This window comes from Durio zibethinus, chromosome 6, assembly GCF_047325235.1.
Source record: "Durio zibethinus cultivar Kanyao isolate XHJ-2024 chromosome 6, ASM4732523v1, whole genome shotgun sequence".
Lineage (NCBI taxonomy): Eukaryota > Viridiplantae > Streptophyta > Magnoliopsida > Malvales > Malvaceae > Durio > Durio zibethinus.
The window spans coordinates 33,814,504-33,827,054 of NC_143167.1; the positions used below are offsets into that span (position 1 = coordinate 33,814,504).

General features: G+C 34.9%; 3 protein-coding genes across 4 annotated transcripts; all 3 read left to right on the forward strand.

Annotated features, from left to right (window-relative positions):
• The first annotated feature begins 13 nt into the window (after positions 1-13).
• On the forward strand, positions 14-2,076 carry LOC111286745 (small ribosomal subunit protein bS16m/bS16c-like). Its single transcript, XM_022876920.2, has 3 exons — positions 14-307; positions 441-486; positions 1,477-2,076. Exons 1-3 carry the CDS (start codon positions 175-177, stop codon positions 1,706-1,708), a joined length of 411 nt encoding a protein of 136 aa, XP_022732655.1. The 5' UTR covers positions 14-174; the 3' UTR covers positions 1,709-2,076.
• Positions 2,077-3,518: 1,442 nt separating this feature from the next.
• On the forward strand, positions 3,519-6,649 carry LOC111286742 (nucleosome assembly protein 1;2-like). Its single transcript, XM_022876918.2, has 12 exons — positions 3,519-3,922; positions 4,009-4,052; positions 4,129-4,224; positions 4,542-4,634; positions 4,717-4,804; positions 4,895-4,956; positions 5,042-5,226; positions 5,330-5,507; positions 5,595-5,638; positions 5,822-6,023; positions 6,140-6,157; positions 6,243-6,649. The coding sequence occupies exons 1-12, from the start codon at positions 3,877-3,879 to the stop codon at positions 6,306-6,308; spliced, it is 1,122 nt and encodes a 373-aa protein (XP_022732653.2). The 5' UTR covers positions 3,519-3,876; the 3' UTR covers positions 6,309-6,649.
• A 679-nt stretch (positions 6,650-7,328) lies between these two features.
• LOC111286741 (DNA repair protein recA homolog 3, mitochondrial-like) lies at positions 7,329-11,498 on the forward strand. 2 transcript variants are annotated; one of them, XM_022876915.2, is made up of 8 exons: positions 7,329-7,592; positions 7,770-7,827; positions 8,228-8,445; positions 8,564-8,651; positions 9,064-9,236; positions 9,559-9,705; positions 10,103-10,237; positions 10,720-11,498. In XM_022876915.2, the coding sequence occupies exons 1-8, from the start codon at positions 7,536-7,538 to the stop codon at positions 11,104-11,106; spliced, it is 1,263 nt and encodes a 420-aa protein (XP_022732650.2). In that variant the 5' UTR covers positions 7,329-7,535; the 3' UTR covers positions 11,107-11,498. The 2 variants fall into 2 exon arrangements, with proteins under 2 accessions (XP_022732650.2, XP_022732651.2); XM_022876916.2 differs by lacking the exon at positions 10,103-10,237.
• Positions 11,499-12,551: the final 1,053 nt, after the last annotated feature.

Genomic DNA, 12,551 nt, shown 5'->3' on the forward strand with positions numbered 1-12,551 from the left:
TTTTATTTAGTAAAAATACTGGAGCGCGTTTAGACGCTTCCAACCGTTTTTACTTTGAAAAAAAAGAAATATTGGCAGAGAGAACTGAACCCAAAACCCTAGCGGAGCAGTGGCGTGAGTTGAACTGTTGATCGGTTCAGATTGGTTAGAAGAGAAGAGAGTGTGAGAAAAAAAATGGTGGTGAGGATCCGATTGTCAAGATTTGGATGCAAAAACAAGCCATTTTATAGGGTGATGGCTGCCAATAGCAGATCCCCAAGAGATGGGAAGCATCTCGAAGTCCTTGGCTACTACAATCCTTTGCCAGGTCATCTTCCTCTTTCTCTGCCTATCAATCTATGATAGCCATTCTTTTTTTTCCTGAAATGAAAAGGGGCAACTAATTGAATTAGGGAATTGCTAATACATTTCCATTTTATCTATTTCTTTTTCGTGTACAGGCCAAGATGGGGGTAAACGAATGGGTCTTAACTTTGAAAGAGTGAAGTAAGATGCTATATTTCACTCTATTCCTTATTTTTTGTCGTAAATTCTAGATTTTTGCATCTGGAGATGTTACCTTTCTTTTATGGCTTGAATTTAAACTGGAAGAATGGTTATGTTATGCTGTTGGCTTTTACATTTTTTTTCCATGTTTCATTGTTGAGAATGATAACTCTGTTTCTACTTTGTTATGGGCCCTGTTTCATTTTGAATTACTGAATTTTTAAGGTATGAATGATTAGTAGCATTGCTATAGTAAGTAGTATCTTCAAATTTCAGTTTTATAGAAACAATATGGGGTTTATTGCTTTGGGCGTCTTACATTGATAGTTCAAGTTTGATTAAAGAAATAAAGACATCTTCGGTTTCCTGGAGGAGAATGGGAGAGTTTATTCTACAAAACTATGGCTATTTTAATTCTTCTGAATTTTTACATCGTTGGGACTTGGGAGGAAGAACCTCTTCAACAAGCTAGGCAGAATATGAGCCACAAATAATATTTTCTTTAAAAAATTGATATGAAATATTTGAAGAGGATTTACTAGGTAATCAGAGTCTGTGAGAAGTTGCATGGGAGGAGTATATTCTAGTTACTGCAAACTCAATGCTATGTAACTGGAGTTAGTTTGATTTTAGAGCTCAACTTTAATTATTTGATCTGTACATTGGGTAAACCAGTGACTGCATCAACATAGAATTTGTTCATGGAAATATGGCAGTTTTTAGAAATCTAGAACAAATTATAAGTCAGCATTTTTGTTTCTCATATTCTTGTAGTTGTATGTTTGGTATCCTTTGCTTGCTCGATACTGTTAACTTTTGTATAAAGAAAAAAAAATGTACCAGACTCATGCTAGCTTTTGTATAGTTGTGGAAAAGAAAGAAGCATCATTTTTGGTGCATAAGCATGGCAACTACTGTAGTCTTGCTCTACTACTTGGCGGGGAAACCACCCAATCTAGATGTAACTTCTATTTTCACTGTTTTCTGCAGGTACTGGTTATCAGTTGGTGCGCAGCCTTCAGAGCCTGTCCAACGAATTCTTTTCAGAGCTGGATTATTGCCCCCACCACCCATGGTGGCAATGGGACGGAAGGGCGGACCACGTGACATGCGTCCTGTTGATCCTATGACAGGACGTGTTTTGAATGTGGAGAAGCCAGCTACTGCTAACCAACAAAAAGGTGGTGAAGATGAGGCTGCTGATGGAGCAAATTCCGAATGAAATTTTAATAAATCCCATAAAACTCCTCTTTCTGCAGTTTCTGAGGGTTAGAATAAGGTTAGGGATTGGGCTGAGAAATGTGGATTATATCGAATCATTGGAAGTGTTGTTGTTGTCTTGAAAGCAACATTTGCTTCTGCGGAAGAAGCAGCTTATTTCCGGATAGTGATTCCAGTTGCCGTACATAGAAGATTAGGTCTATTAAACATTATCCCATGACAACTATTGAATTCCCTTTGGATGGTGGAGTGAATTTCAGACTTGTTAGCTTCAGAGCATATCTCTGTTTCTAATGTCCCCATCCACGCCTTTATATGTTGTTTTTGCTCACACATGATTCACATAATGATCTTCATTTCTTCACTTTATGAATTAGGGGTTGATCTTGAAATTATTGCTGAGTTGTGTGATTCTCAGTCGTACTAGCCTATATGGGCTCAACACTGGCGATTTTCCTGACGAAATTTGCAGAGAAAGGTGCTTGCAGGTTGCAGCTTGAGTGAGTACCACAATTGTCTTTGTTATATTTTGTTCTGAAAAGTATGTTGCCACTGTTGTAAGTGAAGTCAATACTTTGAGATGTTAGGGCCCTTAGGGAGGGAGACCGCTCAAGAATTCAGTGAAATACAAATTGTGGTTAGTCGAAATTTAAATTCAAATATTTAAAAAAAAAAAATCAAAATCTCATATAATTTGAATTCTAAATCATTCTGTCATCACATTTAATACTGTAATATGGAAATATATATTGATTTTGGTTAAAGGCAAATCCAATGTAAGTAATACCAACATTTTCATTCTAATAAAGTAACTCTTTTTGTCAAATTTATTAAAAATGTTTTTTTTTAAGCAAGTCAAATCAGGTATTTCCCTACATAACAGTTTTTAAATTAGTAAAATCCTTTTAACTTGATGCTTTTAGGGCTGGATTGGATTTCATTTCATCAATCACCAAAAGCAATTGACTGCGGTAACTAATTTTATTTTTTTTATTTAAACACATATATGATCGTTATTGATTTTAATATTATTATTATAATATTTAATCTTAATATTAATATTATTTTTAATTTTATTAAAACTAATTTTATCGTTCATCTAAATTAATATTTAATATGTAAATTAAATGTAATATGTAATAGAGTATTAAATTTTTAATTTTAGTTATCATAGCTTAATCACAAACAATTTCAAATATTAAAAAATTATAATCAAACCCTAATTAGATTTTTAATAATCACATTAATGGTATTACTTAAATCATAATTAATAACATTTGATTTAATGCTAAATATATATACTTTTATGCATAAATGCAATTATATTAAAAGAATATAGTTTTAAAAACAAATTTTCAGCCAACAATCATGTTACCTATTAATAAAATGTTAAATTTTTTTTTGGGTAAAGAAAAATCTGAGATACCTATTAAACTCCTATTTTAAGTGATAGTATTCGAACTTTGAAATTCTTAAATAAAAAAAAATATATTTTTATTGTGAACTTATTAAATTAAATTTTTTTATAAAATTTTAAAAGAAAAGTGCAAATCTAATTAAATTATATGAGTATGAAGCATATTAAAATATTAAATTAACAATTAAATACATACTAAAAGAATTTATGATAAATATATAATTTTTTTATGCCATGACAAGTATATTGTAAACATAAGCTTTTTTGGGCACTGAATATCTATATTTTCCATATTAAAAAAAACATATGCTTGACATTTTATTTTGTGATATATAAACCCCAAAAATAAAGAAAAAAACATTTTAAAAGGCGAAAAAACCAACCCCCGAAAAATGAAACAATTGTTTCCATTTTTCACTCTACTGTACAAAAAAAAAAGAAAAAGAGTACGCTTCTTAAAAAAGGGCATGCGGCTTGCGTTCGGCCTATTTCTTAATAATAAAAAATAAAAAAAAGGAGGGGTTCGCCAGCTTTGCCTTGCCAGCCGCCTCAGCGATAAAAAGGAGTCTCGGGGGGTGTTTAGGTTTTGCAAGGAAGGGGAAAGGATTCGAAGCGAGGCCACGTCTCACTCAAACCCTTGAAACTTCACCCTCCTTTTCCCCTTTTTCTCTTCCACGCTCTCCAATTTAGGGTTTTAGCCCCTTCTTCTTCCAAATCTATTCTTCGCTTTTCTTTTTCTCAAAAAATCCTCAATGAGCAACGAAGGGATTAACTTCAACATGCCAGATCTCGGCGATGGTAGTCTTTTTTTCCGCTAAAACCCTACCTCTACCGCTTCACCCTTTTTTGTTTCTCACGCTCATCTTTTCATCTTTTGGTTTCAGCTCTTAACGAGGAAGCTCGAGCTGGTCTCGTTAACGCTCTCAAAGTCGGTGACTCGCAGATTTTCTTTTTGGATTCTTTTTTTTCTTTTGTTTTTTAGTTTTTGATGTTTGGGTTTGCAGAATAAGCTTCAGAATCTTGCTGGGGAGCACACCGATATGTTGGAGAGCCTGTCACCGAATGTCAGGAAGCGTGTGGAGGTTCTTAGAGACATCCAGGCATGTTCTTTCTTGCTAAGGGTTTTTTTTTACTGTGCTGTAAAGTGTTACTATGGTGTCACTAGGGGGTTGTTTTGTTTTTGTCATCTTAATCGAATTTGTGGTCGAATTTATATTCATAGCTAAGAAACTTGGGTGTCTTTGGATATTTAGGATTACTCAATTTGTTGATTTCTAACTATATGCGTGTAAGGGTTGGGATGGGTTTACTTTGATAGAGTAGATTGATGTAATTTAATTTCAACTTATTTGAGCTACAATGTGTTTGGTAATGGAATGCCTTTTTCGTGGTCTGGGTTCTTCTATTTCTTTAACAGAGCCAACATGATGAATTAGAGGCTAAGTTTTTTGAGGAGAGGGCAGCACTTGAAGCTAAATATCAGAAACTATATCAACCCTTTTACGCCAAGGTTTGCCTTTTGAATTTTATTTCCATTTTTCTCTAATCAGCTAGTGTTGTTTTTTACCCAATTAACTATCATACATATGTAGCGATACGATATTGTGAATGGTGTTGGTGAAGCTGAAGGAACTCCAAATGAAGTAGCTATGGACCAAGGAGAGGATAAAGCTGATGAAGGTATGGTCTTGTTAATTCTGGTCCCTATTTTTTCTCCATCAACTCCTTTCTTTCTGTGTGCACGGATATTTATGCAATTGCTTTATGCAGAGAAGGGAGTTCCTGATTTTTGGCTTACTGCAATGAAAAATAATGAAGTGCTTTCTGATGAGGTTAGTTATCCTGTTATAATTCTTGTCTCGATACGTTTTTCTTGCTGGAAATAGTGATAATTTTTACTTTTGCATTTGGAATCAGATCACTGAGCGTGATGAAGGAGCACTCAAATATCTCAAGGATATCAAGTGGTATAGGATAGTGGAACCCAAAGGATTCAAGCTAGAGTTTTACTTTGACACCAATCCTTATTTCAAGAACACTGTGTTGACTAAGACATATCACATGATTGATGAAGATGAACCTATTCTTGAGAAAGCTATTGGGTGAATACCATTACCTTTTTATTTTAAAAATGTCTTGTGGGATTATTAGATTATGAGGCTTTGTACACCATTTGACTACAGATCTTTTGCACGTAATTTCTAGGACGGAGATTGAATGGTATCCAGGAAAATGCTTAACACAAAAGCTCCTTAAAAAGAAGCCTAAGAAGGGATCAAAGAATGACAAGCCAATCACTAAAACAGAAGATTGTGAAAGTTTCTTCAACTTCTTCAATCCTCCTCAAGTTCCTGATGATGATGAAGACATTGATGAAGATACTGTATAGCCAACCTCACCATATCTATGTAAACTTTGATGATTAATTAATTTTTTCTGTTCTTCAAGTCGTCGTTACTTTCTTGCACAGGCGGAGGAGCTACAAAATCAAATGGAACAGGATTATGACATAGGGTCTGTTCTTTTTTCACCTTACTCTAGTCAGTAGGCTTGTTTCTCAGTTTGAACTCATCTTCATGCTTTGTATGAGCTATATTGATTGGTCAAATTGATAATTTGAGACGACATTACTCAATGTTACATGAATAAAATACTTGCAGTTTTTTATTCTATCTTTTTTTATTTTTTTTATTGCAGGTCAACAATTCGAGACAAGATTATTTCCCATGCTGTGTCATGGTTTACAGGGGAAGCTATTCCGGGAGATGAGCTTGAGATAGAAGATGACGATGATGATGAAGGTGATGAGGATGATGAAGAGGAAGAGGAAGAGGAAGAGGATGATGAAGATGATGATGATGATGATGATGATGATGAAGAAAGGAAAACCAAAAAGAAGGTATGATGCTAGATTTTGTTGTATCTTATATGTATGCCCAATTATTCTTTCAGAATTTGAAGTGATACTAATTTTCCATTTGTTCCTTATCAAATTGCATGAAAATGTTGTTGCAGTCCTTGTCTGCTGAAAAGGTACACCAATTCCATATTATTTAGGTCTTTTTTTGGCCCCTCTAAATTGAAATTTATGCCTAACTATTTTTTTTTTTTGCTGCAGAAGAGTGGAAGGGCACAAGGGGATGGGCAGCAAGGTGAGAGGCCTCCAGAATGCAAGCAGCAGTAGCTTCTACTTGTTGCTGTGGCAGATGTGTGGCCATGTCAGCTGGGTGCTCTATTAGATGGCGATTGGAAATGAGGGGGGAAGAGGGGTTTACAGTTTTGGTGGTTATTTATAGTTACATTTTTCATGTTGTACCATGAATGATTGGTTTGGAGAATCCTTCTTTTCCCTGTTTTGGTCTGGTCTGTTGGTTTGATAGTACGTGGTCTGGTGGTCGAGATGTGTTAAGATTTTCTTTATGTGAATGTTTCTCGAACTCTCGAGTATATGTCTGCCTTAGCGTTCTTGTTGTGATAGCTTGTTATCAATCATTTTATGCCAGTCTGATTATAATTATTTTTTAATCTCTTGCAGCTTATGTTTGTTTTCTTAACTAATTATGTCCTTAGTTCAACTTGTCCAAAGCATCGTTTGTTTTATTCTTTCATGATTCATAAGCTATGCGAGTGTTGGCTGTTGCCATTGATTTGGTTGTTTTCGGGATCTCTCTTTATTATTGACTTTTCTTTTTATTCTTGGTATGTTAACTCTCCAATTTCCAGTAGAAAGTCTAATGATTTGAAAGTCTCTCATCTGTTCAACATGCATCCATGATGTTGGTTTCATTTATTCTGCTTTTGGTGTTTTGAATGTATCCTAATCTTGAAAGCTTTGAGCCAACTAGAGACGTAGAAATCAATTTTTTAAGAGAGTTTGATAAATGAATAATATCCAATTTTTAATATGGATGAAGCAGCTTTAAAAAACAAGGCAAACATCGGGTACGTGGCCCACATTGGCGTTATCAGCGAGGCCTGTTGCCAAGAAAGACGAACTAAATAGAAAAAAGTTAATCAAGTCAAAGGCCCAAGGTCATAGACTAAATAGAAATACTTAAATGATTGAAAAGGAACCAACTTAAAACTGGGCCCTTTCAGTAACTCTGACGATAGGCCCCTCAACATCAAGTTCAGGACGGCCCAACCAGCACGCCCCCAGGTCCCGCGTGGCTGGGTACTTAAACCAGACCAGAATGTACGTCAAAAAGGAGGGAAACTCAACCTGAAACCCTAACATCACAGATTCACAGTTCAACTACACTACAGCCGAGTGTCTCTCTTTCTTCTTCTCTTTTAGAAACAGAAAGACACTTTTTAATCCATGGAATAACATTTAAGCACCACTAATTTGTTCATCTCCCCCCTTTTTTCTAATTTAATAGTTCTGAACAAAGCCCTTTCATTGCGTGCGATGGCGAGGTTTATTCGAAATATGTCTTCTCTAAAGCGTTCTCTTTTTGCTCCAGAGGTTTTAATGCTTACCCTTTCCTTTATTTCTTCTATAAGTTCATATTCCTTTGTTTTTGTTCTGTTCTGTTCTGTTCAAAGTATCTAATTATCTTGCACTGTGTTGGTTTTTCTTATAAAAAAGTTTAGGAACAGTGAGAAAAATTGAAACTCTGAATTTTTTTTTTTTTTTTTGCAGGTATGTAGAGGAGGGGTATTAGGTTCATCTTCTCAGTTGTGTAACTTTTCTTCTAAAGGTGTTGAAACTTCTATTACAGGCTTTATTTTTAATTTTGATACTCAAAGTATTGTTTTTTGGGTATTTAATATTGTATGTTTGGTTAAATCACGTTTTAGTTTTGGTTAGAATTTTTAATCTAGTACTTATCTGAAGGTGACTGTAGAAGAGTGCTTTATCATGGGATTTTTATTAACTGAATAAATGTTTGAATTCTATGATGATATTTAATTAAAACAAGTCAACTTGATCTGGATTTAATGTCATCTTTCTATCCAAAAAAAAAAAAAAAATAGTGCCATCTAAAAGATGAAACTTTTTGGCTATTTTCTTGAGCTGGATTAATTCGAGTTGAAAAGTAAATATATAATACTTACTTTCTTGTGTTTGGGTGTATCTTGGTTTATGCCTGATTGAAGGTAGAAAGAATTCCAAGTCAGATTCAAGCGATTCTAGTGATGAGAATATGTCCAAGAAAGATTTAGCCCTAAAACAAGCCCTGGATCAGATTACTAGTTCTTTTGGAAAAGGATCTATTATGTGGCTTGGTCGTTCTGTGTCTCCTAGAAATGTTCCGGTAGTTTCCACTGGTTCTTTTTGTTTGGACGTAGCACTTGGAACTGGTGGACTTCCAAAGGTACTTTGCAGTTCTTGTTTCAATTTTTTTTTTCTTTTTCCCTTAATACTTCCTGCTACTAAGTAATTGCTGCTTGTGACGTTATTCGATCCTTCAACATCTTTGTTGAAATTTTCAGGGCCGTGTTGTGGAGATATTTGGACCAGAGGCTTCTGGGAAAACAACTCTTGCTCTACATGTAATTGCTGAAGCACAGAAGCAAGGAGGTCACTTAATGTATTTTAACTTTGTTCTGTGTGATTTATGATTTGTCATGCTTATTAGTTATTACATCCATTATTCTGTTTTGACAGAGTAGAATAGCTTTCCGTTGTCACTTCTTCCTGCCATGCTACTAGAAACAATTTTCTCTTTTTCATGACTAGAACAGATGGTAGGAGTCTGTGATAGGTTAGACTGTCATGTTACTTTCCAATGCACGCCTTGTCTACTAATTCTAGGTTTCTGACATTTGAAAGATTGTTTTAAAAAAAAATCTGACATTCTTAAATTTATTTATGAGGTGATCACATTTGGAGGGTGGAGGAGATTTTGCTGTGACTATCTTCTATTCTGTTGAGTTTGTTTCTGTTATCTCTCTGCCGGATGCTTACATGTTTTTACAATAATCAAATGCAGGTTATTGTGTATTTGTTGATGCTGAGCATGCTCTTGATCCAGCTCTAGCTGAGACAATTGGGGTAAACACTGAGAATTTGCTTCTTTCACAACCAGATTGTGGAGAACAGGCTCTCAGTCTTGTGGACACCCTTATACGGAGTGGCTCTGTTGACGTTGTTGTTGTTGACAGTGTAAGGTGTTTTTGGATTCATTTCTTTTCCATGGAATGTGACCTAAAATAAATACTGCTGGTAGTTGGTAGAATGTGCTTCTGTTGTGTTCATGAAATCTACTTTCTTCTCCTTGTCTACGCTTTATTTTAGACTGCTTAGGTAGTTAGATTGTGCTATGATGCTAATTTGAAGGAGGTTTTTTTTAAATAATTGTTTATGCCAAATATATCGGGTACTCATCCTTGAAGCGTTAAAATTCTATAATTGTATCTGTGCAATACTGCAATTTATCATATTTATTTTGAAGTGAGTCCTAATATTAGTTTTATTTTCATCTCAGGTAGCAGCACTTGTGCCTAAAGGTGAGCTTGATGGTGAGATGGGTGATGCTCATATGGCAATGCAAGCTAGACTGATGAGCCAGGCTCTTCGTAAATTGAGCCATTCCTTATCATTATCACAAACCATATTGATTTTTATAAATCAGGTATAAGTTTTATATCCTGATTATGTCCTTGATGAGTTTTGATGATTAACTCCATATTAGCCCCATAGATCTCAAAAGCTTTAATTTGCTAATATGCAGGTGATAAAGTTCTTGCTTTGAGTTTGTTTAATTAAAGGATAAGAAAATACTCTCTATGTCCTATACATTGAGAGTCTTACCCTTTGGTTAACTTTTTGCCGCACTTTTAAGGCTTTTAATAGGAATACAAACTACTAATTAGATGGCTATATGATTGATGCAATATTTCCTAGCTGAATTGTTGCTCTTGATTGTGGTTAGGGGCAGAGTTCTTGTGAGATTTTAGGTTGAGAATGCAAAATGAAGTATGGGAATTTTTTGTTTATTATGACACTTCTTAACTATTTACACATATCAGGTGAGGTCAAAACTTTCAACTTTTGGTGGATTTGGTGGGCCAACTGAAGTTACCTGTGGTGGTAATGCCTTGAAATTCTATGCTTCAGTACGTCTAAATATAAGGAGAACGGGGTTTGTCAAGAAAGGAGAAGAGGTATCAAGTTCCATCCTTTCTTTCCTCTTCAGTTTTTTGGCTGGGTTTGGATCTGGTGGTTTAAGAAATTCTCCCATCATATAAGTCACATCACATCTAAAATCTGCTTGGGTGTCAATGATTTGTTTATTTTCCTTTAGCTTGATTGAAACTCTGACTCCTTAAAATTTCCAATTGAATGGTCTCTTACTTTCCCAAGCAAGTTAAACATGTAGTTATAATATTTTGCCTTGATCTGCAAGCCAGCAACTATCTAACCTCTAGCTTACTCAATCTAATTTTGAAAAGCCTTAATTCTGTCATCAATTGATTCCTTTCCTTGTTTACTACCTTGGGCGTCCTGTTTTTGGCACAAATGGGACTCATGTTGAAGATAGGAAATGACAAAAGTCCCAAAGATAATTTTCTCTTCTTTAGAGTAGATCTCATTCTGGTAAATTTTCCATTTCTTACTGTGTTTTTGATATTTCTCTAATCTGCAGATTATTGGAAGTCAAATTCTTGTGAAGATCGTAAAGAACAAGCTTGCCCCTCCTTTTAAGAATGCTGAATTTGAGCTTGAGTTTGGCAAGGGAATATCCCGGGAAGTGGAGATCATAGATTTGGCGACGAAACACAAATTTGTTACAAAGTCTGGCTCATTCTACACTTTCAATGACAAGAAACTCCATGGCAAGGAAGCCTTTAAAAAATTCTTGGCTGAAAATGAAAGTGCACGTGAAGAACTTGAGATAAAACTTAGAGAAAAGCTACTTGAACCCGGCAGCAACAAGGAAGGACGGACAGATACTTTGGATGGGGATACTTCAGAAGAAATAATTTCACCTGATACTACTGATGAAGAAGCTGTTACTGCCATTGAAGCTTAAGTATGCATGAGTCACAGACTGAATCCCCCCTTGTTCCCCTTGCAGCTTCGGTCTTTCTCCGGTTGGATCAGTTGATAGCTAAGTGAAATTTTCAGTGAACACAATGATGTAAGGATTTGAACATCCTTTGATTCATTGTCACCACATTCCACCCTTTTGTTATGGTCGATGTTAGGGGTTCGAATGGATGGCATTGTAACTTGTAACTTGGTTTATGGGTCGTATTTTTACATTTGTCGTATAGTGCGTTGGAAAGTTTTCTGGGTTCAATGGATGGAAAAATACAGGATCTTCTTCCAAATTGCCAGGGGTATCCAAGTCCAGCCACATTTTACATGTTTATGAGGCCAATTTGTATACATATATTCTAGTACGAAGGTTTTTCTCGTTCATTCTTTTTCTGTCTTCGTAGACGTGAAGTGCTTGTCGGTTGAAAAACACTGATCTTTTCGCTTTCATAAAGTACTTGACATGCTTCTTGCTATATCAGGAAGGACCGGAGAAGAAGGAAAATGTATCCCCAATAGGCAATGCTCGATGTATTGGCAATTGACTTATTTACCAAATAAGCCTTATAACACCACCCAAAAAATAAGAAAAAAAAAAAGCTTTAATTATGTTTCCCTTCTAGCAAGTATAAATAGAAAAAATCCTAATCTTACAATAAACCTTATAATAATAAGATGTTAATATTAGTATTTATTTTGCAGGAAGAGTGGTAATTTTTGGTCTTGGGACTTCATCATTATAAATTGGAGCATTCAAGTGAGAAGGTGTTGGGACTGCATTTGATTGAGTTCTCTGAGATAGTAGAAGAAGATTGCTTAAATAAAAAACCCAAAAAAAAAAAGAAAAAAGAGGGATGATCAAAGATGCAGTTTTCATGTTTCAGATTTCAGAAGATGTAATAAGTAGGCTTTGCTATGTGAAGTAATAACAGTTCTAAACTTTAAGTCCCGAGAAACAAAGAGTGCTTCAATCTCCCTGGAATAGTACTTATCTGCAAATTTTGACATCATCTTCGAGCTCAACAACACATCGGAATAATCAGATTCTTCATCTTTTACTTCATATAAAACTCCCAGAGAAAATTTTATCCTATCAAGCTTCTTTCCTGTATGAATTTGAGTCGTTTGCAGAGTCCAGTGGCAGTGGATATATGAAGAATGATGATGTTTAGGAAAGCCCAAAAGAAAGAAGAAAATAATGGTCAGTGATACACAATTACCAGTCTTGAAAATCAAATTCTATAAAAATCCCATAGTCTTTTAGGCTTCAAGTTTCCATATTTTGACTGAAATCAATCATAGCATGTGTTCGAATAATTGTTTTTGTTATAGGTATTTTTGAGTCACAAGGATATAATTATATTTTACCTTAAAAGAGTAACAATTGGATCAAGAATATTTTAATCATTTAATCCGAGTTAATTTATATAAATATCC

Coding starts and splice junctions, on each gene's coding strand:
- LOC111286741 (XM_022876915.2), top strand. CDS start 7,536: ATGGCGAGGTTTATTCGAAATATGTCTTCTCTAAAGCGTTCTCTTTTT. Junction 8,652..9,063: donor TGAAGCACAGAAGCAAGGAG/GTCACTTAATGT, acceptor AATCAAATGCAG/GTTATTGTGTATTTGTTGAT. Junction 10,238..10,719: donor TTGTCAAGAAAGGAGAAGAG/GTATCAAGTTCC, acceptor TCTAATCTGCAG/ATTATTGGAAGTCAAATTCT.
- LOC111286742 (XM_022876918.2), top strand. CDS start 3,877: ATGAGCAACGAAGGGATTAACTTCAACATGCCAGATCTCGGCGATG. Junction 5,227..5,329: donor ATTCTTGAGAAAGCTATTGG/GTGAATACCATT, acceptor CGTAATTTCTAG/GACGGAGATTGAATGGTATC. Junction 5,508..5,594: donor AAGACATTGATGAAGATACT/GTATAGCCAACC, acceptor TTTCTTGCACAG/GCGGAGGAGCTACAAAATCA.
- LOC111286745 (XM_022876920.2), top strand. CDS start 175: ATGGTGGTGAGGATCCGATTGTCAAGATTTGGATGCAAAAACAAGCCA. Junction 308..440: donor CTACTACAATCCTTTGCCAG/GTCATCTTCCTC, acceptor TTTCGTGTACAG/GCCAAGATGGGGGTAAACGA. Junction 487..1,476: donor CTTAACTTTGAAAGAGTGAA/GTAAGATGCTAT, acceptor TGTTTTCTGCAG/GTACTGGTTATCAGTTGGTG.